A 15,928-nucleotide genomic window follows, 5' to 3' on the forward strand; every position below is an offset into this window, starting at 1 on the left:
AAGTTCTTTAAACGACGATGGAAAGGTTAAAAAGATTAAACTCCGCGAGCGTGACGAAAAAGTTAATTGAATTGTCAGAACGAAACCGTAAAATAGCGTGCGTATTTCTCATAAAATTCTGCAGATATCCCAGTGCACCACCGATGACATAAATCGGAGCGAAATTATTCCTTGACGAATTAAGAAGCCACAAACGCCTACACGGTTTGCCCTAATCCCCCGTAAGCTTCCTTTCGAAAAATATGGCCGACAGCAAAATTTTCAATTTCAATTCGTTGCTCGACTCGACAGAATATGCGACTTCGTTTGCCCATTTTCTTTTTTTTTTTTTTTTTTAATTGCGAGCGTTTCCAACACATTCTTGTTGGTCACAAAATGGCAACCACGTTCGACAAAATGCCACTGGGAAAAAAAGCACAACAAAGTAATTCGTGTCGTAAAACTGGGACCCATTCGTGATGTAAAATTGTCTAGGTCGAGGATCGCAAATTTGCACTGCCAATTCACAGTTTCTTCCTCTTCTCTTTATTTGTCGACACGTCGCTCACTGTGGTTCTCTTCCGGCCTTTTGAAGCTGGAACATCGTCGAGGTTGGCAAAGGTTAAACAAAAGATCTTCTTTAAACATTTTTTTTAATCGTTCCTTCGATTCATAGGTTGAGTTGCATGAAATGTAATACCATAAACACCTGTATTTCGCTTAATTGATTCCGTCAATCTTTTCACTCTTTTTAACAATAGTTCGCGTAAACAATTACTGAAGGTACTCTCCGTAAAGCGAAGCATGTAATTATTATACAATTTTAGAGGCAACGTGGAACAAAGCAACGTGTTAAACATGTGTCAACTACATATTTCATTTGTTCTGTGTACTGTCACAGGGCGACCTAACGCTTTTTATTTGTATTACTTTTTCATGTTTTAATTTCATTCTTCACTTGTGGTTTCCTTTATCTTTATTTAACAGGTCTTGATGTGTTTTATCATACATTAAATACATAATAATATGTGTACAAGTACTCCAATGCAAAAGTACAAGTTCTTCAATTGCAACTGATATTTATCAGTCATATTTGTTTGTATTAAAACATAATAATAATAATAATAATTTTGGCCGTAATCTGTATCCAAATCCTTTTCGTCGACTGTCTGCTGGATTAATTTCATTAATCTTTCTGTGTTTATTTCCCCCCAAAGTTTCTGTAAATTCTGCCATATATCGTCCTTGCATTTCGATAGCATTGCTTTCCTATCCAGCCCATCGCAATAACTCAATTGTATTGGGAAACGGTGATTGTGGTTCCATTCTTCTGATGACGCCATTTTGTCATTGTTCGTCCAAATATACGCGACACAATTTTGACGCGGTTTTTGGGTCAATGTCTTTTTGGAAAATAAATTCTATGCCAACCAATCTTCTTCCTGACGGTATGGCATGACCTTCCAATATCTCTCGGTATCTTTCATCATTTTTCCATCAATTTTGATTAAATCTCCCGTTGATTCCTCCGCACAACAGCTGAAAATCGTGGCGCTGCCTTCACAATTCACGAAAAATCTTCGATCGTTTCGTCGATGTCCAGTAAAATCTTTGAGTCCATTCTCGTTGTTATTTACTCCAGTGATCCATGATATCGTTGACGAAACAATAAATATTATTCTGCCAGACGCGAGAGTGATTTTGAGAAAGAGGAAACATTTTCCAATTCGGAACAGTGCGTACGCTTTTGCCTGTTTCGTCGCGCACGTTGACGCGGTTAAAAGAAACGGAAAAGCGTCCAATTAAAAAAGCAATATAGCTTTCGGTCTCTCGCCATTTTCGCTTCGCGCGATTTCTCGTCGATTCGCTAGCGTTGAACGAAAACGACAAGTCAAAGTGAAATCTGTGGTTTGAAAAACACGATAAAAAAGGAACGCGAGAGTCAAGCTCGAACGGGATTTATTAGAATTCTAAGAAACGTGTACAGTGAATTGTGCTTAATTCTTCCTCATAACTAATTGACTATGCGGAACAAGAAGAATGTTTTAAGTCAATGATATTAACCTTAATAGACGCTATGCAAATAAATCAAAATTAATACACCACTTTTTTTCTTTAACGAGGAAGCCCTTTTATATTTTAATAAATTTTTTAAGACAATTTATCTGTATATCAAAAAATGATCCCTCATTAATTGAAAAAAAAACTTGAACTCGATACCTGTACTGGTTTTAAAGAAACTAGCATTTAACATTTTAGTCAGCTCACACCGCACGTTATATCGCCCAACGGAAGTTACTGTACGCGACGACGAAATCGTTCGAACGTCGAGTAAAGTGAAAAAAGTAGGTACAAAAATATAGGCTAGATATCGATATAAAAACGAGGTTGCATGCATAATGAAAGCATGTCGTTTGCGAATGTTGTTCGTTGGAGTGGCTTGCTCTTCCGTAAGGTCCTCCACCTTGTCGCGATCCTTTCCTTTCGTCGTTCCTCCGAGATGAAAGGATCTCGAAACGCGTCCTGGGACTCTCGAGGAAGTCGCTAATTATACGATTGGTTCCAACAACTATGATTGGACGACGTATTCAGCGACGAAAGCTAAAATTAGTTGGGAACAATGCTCGATGACTTCGACAGCTTTAATAATAAACAGACAGGCACAAGAATATTCAAAGCATTGCGTTTGAAACGTTTATTTAGTAAAATGCGTTTATTAAAAACGGTATGGTATATATAGCAAGGAATATATCTGAAGATTGTATGAGGAATCTATAGTATATTTATTTAGAATATTTATTATAATTGAAAATCTTATGATTTTTACTGTAAATGTACTGTAAATATATCGTTGAATTATTTTCTGCCTTGGCTCACAGGATCTTCAGTCATACTCCTTGATATGTACAGGGTGTCCTAGAATTAGTGTAAAAACCAGAAATGGGGAGTAGCTGAGACGATTCTGGACCACAATTTCTTTTGCAAAAATTTTGAAAAACCACCGACACACTAATTCTTGGACTTAATATTCTTTTAATATAACTTCACATTTTATTAATTAATTACTCCAAATGCTAACACTCGAATATTTTCGCGTATCAGTGCATAATTTCAAAGTAATTTCAAAATTTCACTAAGACCCAAAACGACACGTTTTAATTTGTTTTTTTTCAGCGTATGTGGGATCCAACACTTCCAGAGAGCGGGGCACAGGCATTTGAATCTGTTTCAAAGTACGTACTACGTGGTGGTCACGTTTTCCACGGTCGGTTACGGGGACTTTGTACCTGACATTTGGCCCTCGCAGCTCTACATGGTCATCATGATCTGCGTTGCTCTCATCGTGCTACCCACGCAGGTACGTATGGATCTTTATAAATTTAATTTAGCGGAAGGTGAATGAAACTGAACTGTATGTACATTCTGCTCACGTTTGGAAAATTTCTTAGACTTTGTTCAATTAAGTTGCACTTTAGATATTTCATGGGGAACACGGGAGGTATTCGAGGCAATAAAGCTAAATCGACTACTTTATAGAACCAAGTATTTATTAATCTATTTTTATGCAAATGCATTCATTCAGCTATTGTCTGTAACGTACAAAGCTCCACTTTCTCTTTGCATGAATATCAATGGTCACCAGTTTCTTTGGCCCTGGCGTTAACAGAATACTGGTTTAACGATCCCTTTTACGATTTTTATCAGGATACTTTACTCTAAGGGACCGTACAAAGCCGGGAAATATTCGACTTTTTCTCCTTACCATTCACTCCTTATAGAATATTTATTATCCCGGGAATTTCTGATCACATGAAACTTTTATTTCCCACTTGGCGATAAATGTTTAGACTGAAATAACGCCCATATTTAACGAGGATCGTAAAAGTAGAATCGATTATTTCCCTTAAGAAGAAAGAATTTATTCTTTTTTACATTTGTGAATGAATTCATAATAACCATAAATTTCTTTCCTTGAATAATAATTAATTTCATGATACGATAAGAAATCTCGCAGTAATTTCGATAAAATCCTGCGGTGAAGCAGCTATCAATATTCCCTTTGTGAAAACTAATTAATGGATATCAGTGCCAAACGCGTAATTAAATCGTCCAATAATGAAGTCCTAGCCGAATGCGTTCTCCAACTTGTTGCCCGAGGTCATCGACTAATGACAGGGGATCATATCAAAGGCCAGCTGTCGGACCCCTGTGGAGATCATGATGACAGTGATAACCGTGCAATTCATCTGTCAAACCCGTCAGTTGCACCTGATACACGAGTATTCCGTTAGACAACCCATCCTTTGTGTATGTACAGAGCTATTCGTAGCGAGTACATTCCATAATCCAAAAGAAAGTGTATCTACTTGAGAAAACAAATAACTAATGCAGAATAGTATATTTCAATGAGAAACACTATTGTCAAACAGAAAATGCAATTCCTATAAAATAATATAAGTTGTACCTAATAAAAAAAAGTTTTAATTGACTTCGCTAATATTATTACTATTAATAGTTTGGTAAAAGCATAATTCTTTTCATTTCTATTCAACAATATACTGAGTATCGATCGATATTGAGAAGAGTGGGAAATTCAGATGCGAAGTCAGTGTAGTAATACCAACCGATGTATTTTCAGAAAAATCATAAACAATTTTGTTCCAGTTTTAAGAATAACTGTTAAAGTAAAAATTACAGTTATAATGTTTTTCGTTCTTTATTCATAGCCTGCCTAATTTTACAACTTATTCGACGTTGATTTTACAATTTCGGCGTAATTTCTGTTTCAGTTCGAGCAGCTGGCTTTCACGTGGATGGAAAGACAAAAGCTGGGCGGCTCGTATTCATCGCACAGAGCGCAAAGCGAGAAACACGTGGTGGTGTGCAGTACAACGCTGCAAGCTGACACCATCATGGATTTTCTAAACGAGTTTTACGCCCATCCGTTGTTACAGGTTAGATATTTGACCGCACAAATTACTTTCATTACTCTCGATATCCTAGCGCAGTGCCGTAACAAGGGCGTGACGAAAAAGGCGCAACGTGGTTTGGGGCGCAAAACGAAGGATACAGACTCGGTTGTGAGAGTTGCACGTGGTTTTTATTCTACTTGACCATTCTACTCTACATAAATCAGAACCGACTAACCGTTTCTCGACCCTTGACCAATTAGACACAGACACGTACATATTATTCATACGTTCACGAGTAATACGCTCCGGAACAACGAGCGGAGTCCATGATGACCAGGATTTTTCGAAAATTTTCCCGACATTACACAAAGTATAAGATGCTACTTGTTACTCTTGGTAGGCAATGCCAAATCTATTGAACTCTTTTATGTTTTTATTATATTATTTCAATCGTATACCTATGTGTACATTTTCTTTTATTTTGTCGTCATTGAATATGAATAAAAATTTGTTCTTATTTAGATTGCAGATTATTTATTGTATATATATATATATATGCAACTCATTTTGACGAGGTTAATAGTATTTAATATATTAAATTTAATCAAATTTAACATGTTACGTTAAAATTTTTTATTTTATTTGTTATTATTGCGAGGCGCAAATTAGATATTAGCCGCAATCGCTTCGTGTCCTTCTTACGCCGCTGTCCTAACGTGTACATTTTCTTTCGCAATCATTTCTACCCTGTAACCATTATATTATTTGAAAGCAATTCTTGAACACTATTGCCTTGCCACGAAATTCTAAGTCCTTTAAGAATATATTCGACGCCAGGCTTGATGGATGATTTTAATCACATTTAGGACTATTACGTGGTACTGTTGTCGCCAATGGAACTGGATACCACGATGCGAATGATTTTACAGGTGCCCATCTGGGCACAAAGGGTAATCTACATTCAAGGATCGTGTCTGAAGGATAACGATCTCACCAGGGCCAGGATGAACGAGGCGGAAGCCTGCTTTGTTCTTGCAGCGAGGAATTACGCCGACAAAACCGCTGCCGACGAACACACGATACTTAGGTTTGTTGGATACCAAAACACTGCCGACAAATACTATTAAACGTATTGCGCCGACAAGGGAACATTGTAAACCGTCAGACGCTGATTTTGATAAATCTTTGCATTAGTGTTCATTAGCGCGCCATAAAAACTATACCGTATTTCGTTGCCGATGGTTTTCGACTTCAACAGAGAAATACATCCCTTATATCGGTGCTATCCATTTTATTCGCGGTCGTATGGACAACTCTTGAATTTAAAAATGTTTTAAATAAAAGTTGTACCGTTTTTGGAGACCTGTAAATTGTTAGAAGAACGTGCTCGAAAATTATATTTTTTAAATTAATTTTCGAACATTTTAGCTGCTGATTTGTAGGCCTCTCGAAACGATAAAACTTTTATTTGAAACATATTTCGGTATACTTTATACTCATTGATGTTATTAAATGTATATATCGGGTAAATGTTTCGACTTGATCGGTGAGCGTCGGATTTCACAGAATACGTACACTTATGCAAAGTAAGATATTAACATTATGAATTTATGAAATATTCTATTTCAAAGGGAATATAGCCAAATAATCATGATTTAAACGTACGTTTAAACTACGTTTATTTGCCTGGATTTCCTTTGAGTTGATTTATTACTATAACACGCATCATTTACGCCCGATTTATGAAATATTAATTTACATACGTGGCTCCCATATTAGCGTACGCCACGTATGCATAAAATTCACGGTCTACTTGTGACGAATATTTTCGCCATTAATGCTGCAGATCGTGGGCAGTGAAGGACTTCGCACCAAGCGTCCCTCAGTACGTTCAAATCTTCCGTCCGGAAAACAAGCTTCACGTGAAGTTCGCGGAGCACGTGGTGTGCGAGGACGAGTTCAAGTACGCCCTTTTGGCGAACAATTGCACGTGTCCTGGTGCATCGACCTTAGTCACACTTTTGCTGCACACTTCCAGAGGACAGTGAGTCGAATGAAAAATTTTCGCGAGAATTCAAATAAAAATAAAATAATAAATGGAAGAATCTTGTATTTTCACTTAGCGAAACAATTTCATAACGAACTTTTCTTAATTAATTTTATTACTGTTGCAGTCTTTCGATCTTTACAAACGTTTTAATATTTTTTGTTTTCTATCAGAGTCTAGTTCTTGAAGTAGGTTTACTCTATGAACCTAAAATAAATTATTTCTTTCTGTATTATTAAAATACTAAAGAAGTTAAGTCTTCTTAATAATTTGATAGGGTTGATGATACCTCAGGCTAACAAAAATTTATTCAAAATTACGGAGTCCCAAGCGACGTTTATTTTGAAAGATAAATTCTTTATTGTTTACTAGGGAAGGTCAGCAATCGCAGGAGGAATGGCAGAGGCTCTACGGTAAATGTTCTGGAAACGAGATTTACCACATTATTCTCGGCGATTCTCGGTTTTTCGGCGAGTACGAAGGCAAATCCTTCACTTACGCGTCCTTCCACAGTCACCGTAAATATGGGGTGGCGCTGGTCGCTGTCAGACCGGCGGAACTTCCGGAATTTTACGAGGACACCATTCTCTTAAATCCGGGTAACCGTTTTATTAATATCACTTCACCATTGCAGTATTTTCCACCCTGAAAAACATTCTACATTTTAATTCTTAAAGGGTCAGACAATTTTTTATCTACTCAGTGCACAAAATGGGAGCTATACCACAGTTGTCGGCACCTTTGATGGCATGTTCGGTCATTAATAAGTAAATGACATTGGAGAACAAGCGATATCAAACTTTTTAATGCTTGTTCGTGTCACTAATAAATAATTTAAATATGGATGCTTTATTTCAATGTTGATTGGTATAAGGAAGATTCTACTCAGTTTCACGTTGTGTTAAAAAAATCTGACGCTACTACATAAACTTCATGAAATCACTATTTTCAATTTACATGCAGTAATATAGGAATAGATTCAGTTTTTTCATTGAATTATCATGGACACCGAGGAAGAAAGGAGACATTTCCGTTCTAAGGAAGCAATGTCAACATTTCACACTTGACAGCACTATATTCAGCGTTATACGTGTTAGTCAGGTATTCTTCGTTGTTCAGTAAGTCTCAAGGTACCTCCAGGCATTTCTCTAGTGCTTCTCAGTAATTCGATCAACGACTGCACGTGAGCTCCCCGACAAGGTAGCAATAACATAATAAGACAGCGTTCATACGCTGACACAGTCTTATTAACAGCTACGTTAGACAATTACGTACGTTAAACAATTTTTTGTCTAATGTCTGGTGACTTGTTCTTGTATACTACAGTCTTAGACCAACCTCTCTCATCCAAATCCTCCAAAAATCGTTTCTTTAAGAGGTCTCCCAGATGCAAATGTTTAATTAAAATAATAAACTTTCAAGAGTTCCACATATTGATGCACATCACGCATTGTCTCATTTTCGATGTTTAACGATCGTGCTCAGAATAAAGGGGTTAAACAACGGAATCGGACCCCACCGTCTTCGAAATAAGTACACCGTGGTTCTTGCTCTCGTTCCAATCTCCTAATCTAATTTGTCTTATTTCTTCGGCCTAGGTCCGCGTCACATAATGAAGAAAACCGACACCTGCTACTATATGAGCATCACGAAGGAGGAGAACTCCGCGTTCGTTGTGGCGAACAATCAAACCGTGGCGGAGGGTATGCAGGTAATTACCGAGACGAAAACCGACAACACCGGTACGGCGGGGAACACAACGGCGAACAACAATTCCACGATAAATTCTGGAACCAGCGCTGGAGTGACGACGACCACCACCACGATATCGACCAGCTGTACGATCGCCGGCGGTGATGGGAACGGTACAGCAAATAAGCCCGGTGCCAACGAGCACCGTCGCTATTCCAACAGTTGTAACAATGCGCTGAACGATACAGCTTGCTGCAGACAGGAGACGACCTGTACGGGGCCCCGTGGACAGAACGTGCACGGTACACAGGCTCACAGGGCCCCACAGGTTATTTTGCAGGTCCTCCCTAGCACGCCCACACCACTCGAACACCACAACATATTCGCATCCGATGTCCACCGTGAGTGTCGCATGCGCTTGCCTTCTCTATTCTTTCTTCTTTCGTTTCGTTTACATTCTCTCACCAATCTTACTCGTCTCTGTGTACATTCTTCGATACTTATGTGACTGCCAGAGATGGGGAAATTAATCGTCCGGATAAAAGTATCGAATGACGATAATTCATCTTTTATCCGTTACTTGTTTACAGCGTAATTTCAATGGATTGTTTGAGAAATAACGTTGACACTTTTTACGGTGTAGATCTAGGCATAGATCTTTATACGGAATGCGTGTTTGATATAAATTTCGGTAAAGGGAGAAACCATCTTGGAATTTTAGTATCGCGCCCCCCATACCCAATAATAAGAAGTGAATCGAAAATACGAGACGTAGGGTACGGGATTGATCGTGAATTCGAATCCCCGTGGCTTATTTTTCTTTTAGACTCCTACAGTATGATAATCGTGTATGTATTCGACAATTTTTGTTTCGGAAACAATTGGCTCAATGGAAGATCAAAATAGAAACGCTGTGATGCGATAAATTGTTAACATCTCTTGCAACAGACTTGCAACACTTTTTTTTTGTGTGAAAAATGAGATTTTTGTTCAAATATTGACAGAGTATATCACGTAGAAAATATTTGTACGTTATTCGTTACCTGTTATTGGAATAAAACGTTGCCCATCTCTGGCGGTGGATACGATTTGCTCTTCTTTTTTATTCGCGTCGATTCGTGAAGTATGGGGATCTCGACGAGGCTGATTTGCGTGCGATGATGATGGTAATTCAGTCGGGTATATTTTCGAGCGTGCGTTTTTTTTTTTTCGGCGGAAAATGCTTCTTTGCTTACTGTGGGCGAAGGCTGAATGATTTGGGAAGCTTTTAACGTTGTTGGAATACAGTGATTTCTCAATGTTGTTTTTGATGTGCAAAAATTGTGGATATCGTTACAATGTATAATGTGACAGAAAATAAACACAAATTTTATAGAACGATATGTGACAGTATCACTTCAAAATCGAATACTGTTTGAACAATATATTTAATCTATACCATTTATAGTCTCACAACATCATGTAACTTATTTCTGATTTATTTACATTGAATAGAAACGTACATGTGTACATAAGTAGTTTTAATTACTATCGAGTTTGTAGTTTATGTTGAGATGCGGTTGGTTGGCATGCTTTAGCATTGCTTCTGGTTCTAATGTACGGAACGTCGTCTTGCACGTTAGTTAATGTAATTGCTCGTTGTAGTTGACAAATACAAAAAGTGCATGTCGAATGATCTAAACTGATCTTGTAATTGAAAACACTTCACCGAATTTTGCGTAATCCATTTGTTTCGTTGCAAGTTGCGATGGATATCATAATTGAAAAAATGTAAAATTGTTATATAATGTCCTAATTTAAAATTAAGTGAAATTAAGTGAACTAAAATTCAGGTGGGAATGTAGCTTAATCAGAGCTAATATCGACCAGGAATTTCTTATATATTTTATAGCAGAAAAGCAATTTACTCTGACTATTAATGAATGGGTTAGAGCAACGCAGGGGAAGCTTCGAAAAGTATAAAAGGAAGCACCTCAGCTTGCAGTTACTCGCAACATAAATACATATGTATATACACGAAACAAAGCTTGAGGCTTGAAACATCTCATTATTATTAAATGTAGCTCGTAAAATAATCATTCTATATATTTCATAATATAGCAATCTTCGCTGATATTGCAATTTTTAAATTTCTTTTATAGTATCATTATTTCTTTTATGTCACATCGATTGAGTTATTATACTGCACAAAATTTTTAACGAAATAATTAAAATCGCAATATAAGGCGTAAGTTTGAAAAAAAGTTTTTTACTTTTCATATTTATTATATTTTATTGGAATTCATTTTAAACGTAATTTCTACATCGCTAGGATTAAGTATTGAAAATATAATTTATAACGTGTATTTTTCATTACATGAAAAAATATATTTGTTGGAATCATTTCATAATTATACTACAACCAGAAAAGTACGAAAACAGTTGACATTCAACTTTATTCGCATTTCACGATAAATTATATTTTTAATATTACATCATTGATAATAAATTATATTTTAAATATTGAATTATAAATCTGGTGTTTTGATACTTGGATAATACCTATGTAGGTAGTTATCCGCAACTGATGTTAAATTTCGCAGCAACGTACCTCGATCCCGGCGGATTCGGAGATTCACGGCAATGCCTGAAAGATGGAGGATCCACGCCACAGACGCCAATCACAGGGAATCATTTAGACGTTCCACGATCCATGGATCCAAATCCTAATCTACTCAGTCCGGAGATTCTTACTCAAAGAAGAGGTAACTCAATTCGTCATCGATCCATGACATTTTTCATGCAGTGAATCGGCGCAAAAGAATGCTCATTTATTGTCATTCAGCCGCATACGTGACTATGATAATTAATGAGCAGTACAAATTAATCATTATGAACACGACAGCCATTTTATGCTGAAGAAGGAAAATTAATATTTACCATGTTTAATTTCTGAAGCATAAAGTACCGATGTGGCTGACTAATGACGCGTGACAGCTATATTTTTCAAAAGAATAATGTTTCACTAATCTGTTGATATCAAAGCTGCCCATTTTATACAAGTATTTTCAGCGATGTCATTTCACGCTGATTATCGTCAAAGGCTCACAAAGGCCAAGCTTGTGCTCATAAGGAAAGTACGGGAACTGTAACTCGAGTTTCCGAATGAAACTTAGTAGAGACGGAGATCGTCATCAAAGTAATGTAATTTGATCGAAATTAGAGGCGATCTCGAACGTTAGACGTCGCTGCGTTTAAAAGAATTTTTGAACCGAAGCTAACGAAGAAGCGATCTAATTAAATAATATCTAATAGCTACGTCGTTAACAAAATTTCGATGTCGAGATTTCGGATCAACTTACTATTAGTAACACAAGAACTAGTTTTAAAGTTTTAAAAATCCTAAAACAAACTAACCATAGGAAGAAGATCGTTTTTCCAGTCACATGCACAATATAAATTAAACTAATTTACTTTAAAATACTATTGCTAATACAGTAATACAAGAACTAGTTTTAAAGTTTTAAAAATCCTAAAACAAACTAACCATAGGAAGAAGATCGTTTTTCCAGTCACACGCACAATATAAATTAAACTAATTTACTTTAAAATACTATTGCTTGTTTAAAACGGTATTTTCAAGAGCTATCTGAATAACAAGGAAGAAATTTGCACAAAGCTTTTCGATTAACCCGCTTCAGGGAGCAGAAGACCAAGCATCCTGCCTGTGCCAGACATGCTGACAAGCTCGACCTTGCATCTTCCTGGTCAAGAGTCCTTGGACCACGAAGGTGACGAGTCCGAGGATGAAATGGACGACGACGTCCCATGGAGATCGCCTAGCGAAAAGATCGCGTGAGTATTCTTTGAATCGATTTTCATCGTCACCTTTCATACCACATGTTAAATCCAAGGTCGCAAGGATTCAAGGTAGACGGTCATGTGTGTGTTGTATCATCGTGAACACGAAGCAACGGATCGTCAACCTTAGACGAATATACGTTCATAGACGTACTTATTAGATAGATGAGAAACCTCGTTTCCTATCTTTGACCAATCTTTTTTTATATATATGTATTCGAGCACGATCGTGGAATCCTTAAGAGTGAAACGATCTTGCACTGTCTCGTGCACTTGCATGGCACGGTCTCTTGTGCATCGGACGTCTTTGTGTATTTTATTTATTCGTATATCTCTATATATTATACCTGATGAATGTATCTCCTTTATCACTCATTCTTATTCTGGATATATATATATATATGATAACTATCGATATTAGTTTTAGGAAGAATATATTGGATCTTCGAAACATTCAATATTGTTTTCTGTTTTATTAATTAAGTGAATATTATAAAAATGTCACGTATTTAGCAAAGGGAAAGAGTGGCATCAGAGGAATGTGCGTTCAAGTATTTTTATGTTAAATATATACGACTGTACATATTAAATTATTAAGATTAACGAGAAACAATGTTGAATGTAGTTATTAGGTACATATTAGATTCTCGAAGTTCGAAGATCACCAGTATTTTCTTGCAAACCTTTCAAAAACGCACTGTAAGATCGTACGACTGATCGTGTATTCGACACAAGAATTCCATTTCTATGAAATATTACTCTGAAATCTGTGCGATCTTATCAGTAGCTATGTCGCATAAGACGAAGTTCGACAGCTATGCTGCAGGGAATTGTGCACCATGCTCGTCCTGTTTCTGCACTCTTTTCTTAGATGTTACTTCCTATGATTGTCTACTCGACGTGACTCAATTGTCCTACGAATACGAGACTCGTGCCTTCGTTACTCTTATTATTTATTTTAATTTTAATAAGAGTACAAATATTTCCTTCTCTTAAAATAAGATTTTTAATTTTCATTGCAATATTTTATTTAGTGCTTAACATTCCCTAAAATTCCTCCCAATATTGTTAAATATCATTCTATTCTGTAACGTTTCAGAAGTTTTATTTGCAGTCCCCTTTTAGTTTGCCAATACTTTTTAAACAATTCTAAAAATAAGGTAACACTTATAGGGATCGCTTAGTTATTCAAAATAAAAGTAATCAAAGTTCGTGACCATACCAAGCGTTAAATGTATTGAAACTTTGTCCAGCTTCTCTGCCCTTCTCAATAATTAATCTGTTCATTTAGTCCATTAAGTATTATACATTCCACTGACCATAATTCGTGAATGACTTCGGATGTCGCTAAAGGTAAGCTCAACCGTTTCTTTTTTTTCGACGCGAAACACAAAATTTGAGCAGAGAATTGTTTTCTCTGGACTGAAACTATCTGGACAATTCCAATTTCGAGGCGCGATACGAGTAACGTCGAGTGGTTGAAAAGTTCGAATGTCACGGTGACAAGAGACAGACAGGACGAAAAAGGTAAAAATTTTTGAGCGAAAGGTCGATGTCACACTCGTCCGTCATTCACCACCCGAAATACAATTAAACGCAAGTTTACGTTGATGGCCGATCTGTCCTGTCTGAATGTCTCTCGATGCCTGGTACCACTAATCGGCGTCGATGGTATTGAATCGCTGCTCGATGCTGTCCTGCCTGACACCCTATATGTCCTCGTGGATGTTTTCGATGTCTTCCTTCCTGCATCGTCTTTATGCACTGCGGTCTTGACGCACGACCTTTGCCCAGCAGTTTCAAGGGGTGAGTTTACGTTTTTATGCTTCCATATAAATTACTCTCGCAAATCTTGCTTCTTGCGTGGGAACGTTCAGGATTTGCTTGTTCGAGAGATTTGATATTCTGAAATTTAAAACAATGACGTATCTGACGTGTCTGACTTTACTCATGATTTTATATTTTCCTATGTCGTTAGAGCAATTACCATATCTGTCTCTTTAATTTTAATTTTTCGTTATTACTCTATACCCATGTATAATAAAAAAATTCAAGAAAATATTATTTAGTTTTCAAGAGCTATCTGAATAACAACAAATAAATGTTACTCTACAGTCAGTTCCATTAATATTCGTACTCTCTATGTATATATTGAAGAAAGTTTTCTAGATTAAACGTTAGTCCTTTCCAAATCAATTTTTCAATGATAAAATATGATCTCATTCCAGCAATAGAAATATGCTTCTTTTTTATTCATTATTCGAGTGTTTCAAGTTCTGAATGTCCCTAATTGATTACTTTCTATTCGGAAACGAACTGGTGTATCTATTGAGTAGCTAAAATACCCTGGATTCGATCTACCTATCTGAAACAGGAGTGATTCACGTTCTGCGAAAGTTGATTAGCGAAACGTTTTCTGTAATTCAGACAGTTGAACTGAAGCTGTTGTACGGAAGTTGTATGTACCGTGGATTTCCGAAATACGTTAAGAAACGGGACAGGAAGTTTACGAGACGCGGTATGTCGGGCATATCTCGTAGCTTCGGAATCGGCGAAACGTTCGAAGCAGAATTTAATCGACCTCTTCGCGCGCTAAAGTTCACTGTTTAATTCTGCTCGCTGAATCGCTCGCAACGGACGCGAACTACGAAATTGAAGTCGCATACGTCGACACGAACACGCTGGATGTGAGGCGAACGAAGTTATGAAAATGTATTCGATCCGGCTGCGGTGAACTTTCCGCCCTGGCGAATTGATAAATCGACCTCGACGGATTTATACGCTAATAAAGTAAAGGTTTTTGAGTGATTGCACCAATTTTCAGTCAATGCATAATATTACCGATTTTTGTACACTGAAAAGTATACCGTGGAACATTTTTCTTCTTTCAGTAACGCATTCATCAAAGTCAGCTACACCGAGTTTGAACCATTATCTTGTAATACAGCAAACACTGACGAGATAGCCACGATAAATCATCGGAATTCATCCTGTATCCGATACAAATTCATTCTCTTGAAAATAAAATAATTTTTCAAGCCGTAAACAAGCAATCCTGTTGGTTCTCGTTTTTAACGAAAAAATTGTCAACGAGGACTATAAATGTAATAGATGAAACTAGCGATTATTATTCGATCGAGCAATTCAATTTCTGTTTTTAGTGAAATATATCGTTTCCCCATTCAAATTCTGATCGTTTTTATGGATATGTTCGCTGATAGTTTCAAATGTATAGAAAATATTCAAAGTATATTGAAAATAAAACCAATGGGATTGCTTATTTTCAACATGGAGAATTATTTTATTATTCTCCTCACAAACAGAAAACAAACTTACGATTGGCACATCTTTAAATGTTATTCGCTATCATCATCGTGAATATAAATCATTATTTTTGTTTAACACTTTTGTAGTATAGCGTTATCATTGTCGTCCATTTACCAAGCAACAATCCGTG

General features: G+C 36.7%; 1 protein-coding gene across 11 annotated transcripts in view; it reads left to right on the forward strand.

The window, feature by feature from the left end:
- Positions 1 to 15,928, forward strand: part of LOC128875411 (potassium channel subfamily T member 2) — a 217,497-nt gene that overhangs the window by 186,635 nt on the left and 14,934 nt on the right. For 9 of the 11 annotated variants that reach the window (XM_054120963.1, XM_054120962.1, XM_054120957.1 and 6 more), the window contains 8 exons: positions 3,154 to 3,337; positions 4,770 to 4,934; positions 5,759 to 5,979; positions 6,739 to 6,936; positions 7,312 to 7,538; positions 8,538 to 9,032; positions 11,214 to 11,375; positions 12,312 to 12,465. In XM_054120963.1, the coding sequence (XP_053976938.1) occupies positions 3,154 to 3,337; positions 4,770 to 4,934; positions 5,759 to 5,979; positions 6,739 to 6,936; positions 7,312 to 7,538; positions 8,538 to 9,032; positions 11,214 to 11,375; positions 12,312 to 12,465 (1,806 nt within the window). Of the gene's footprint in view, positions 1 to 3,153; positions 3,338 to 4,769; positions 4,935 to 5,758; positions 5,980 to 6,738; positions 6,937 to 7,311; positions 7,539 to 8,537; positions 9,033 to 11,180; positions 11,376 to 12,311; positions 12,466 to 15,928 lie in introns of all 11 variants that reach the window. The other 2 variants (XM_054120965.1, XM_054120966.1) reach the window with 2 other exon arrangements.

This window comes from Hylaeus volcanicus, chromosome 4 (genome assembly GCF_026283585.1).
Source record: "Hylaeus volcanicus isolate JK05 chromosome 4, UHH_iyHylVolc1.0_haploid, whole genome shotgun sequence".
NCBI classification, from domain to species: domain Eukaryota; kingdom Metazoa; phylum Arthropoda; class Insecta; order Hymenoptera; family Colletidae; genus Hylaeus; species Hylaeus volcanicus.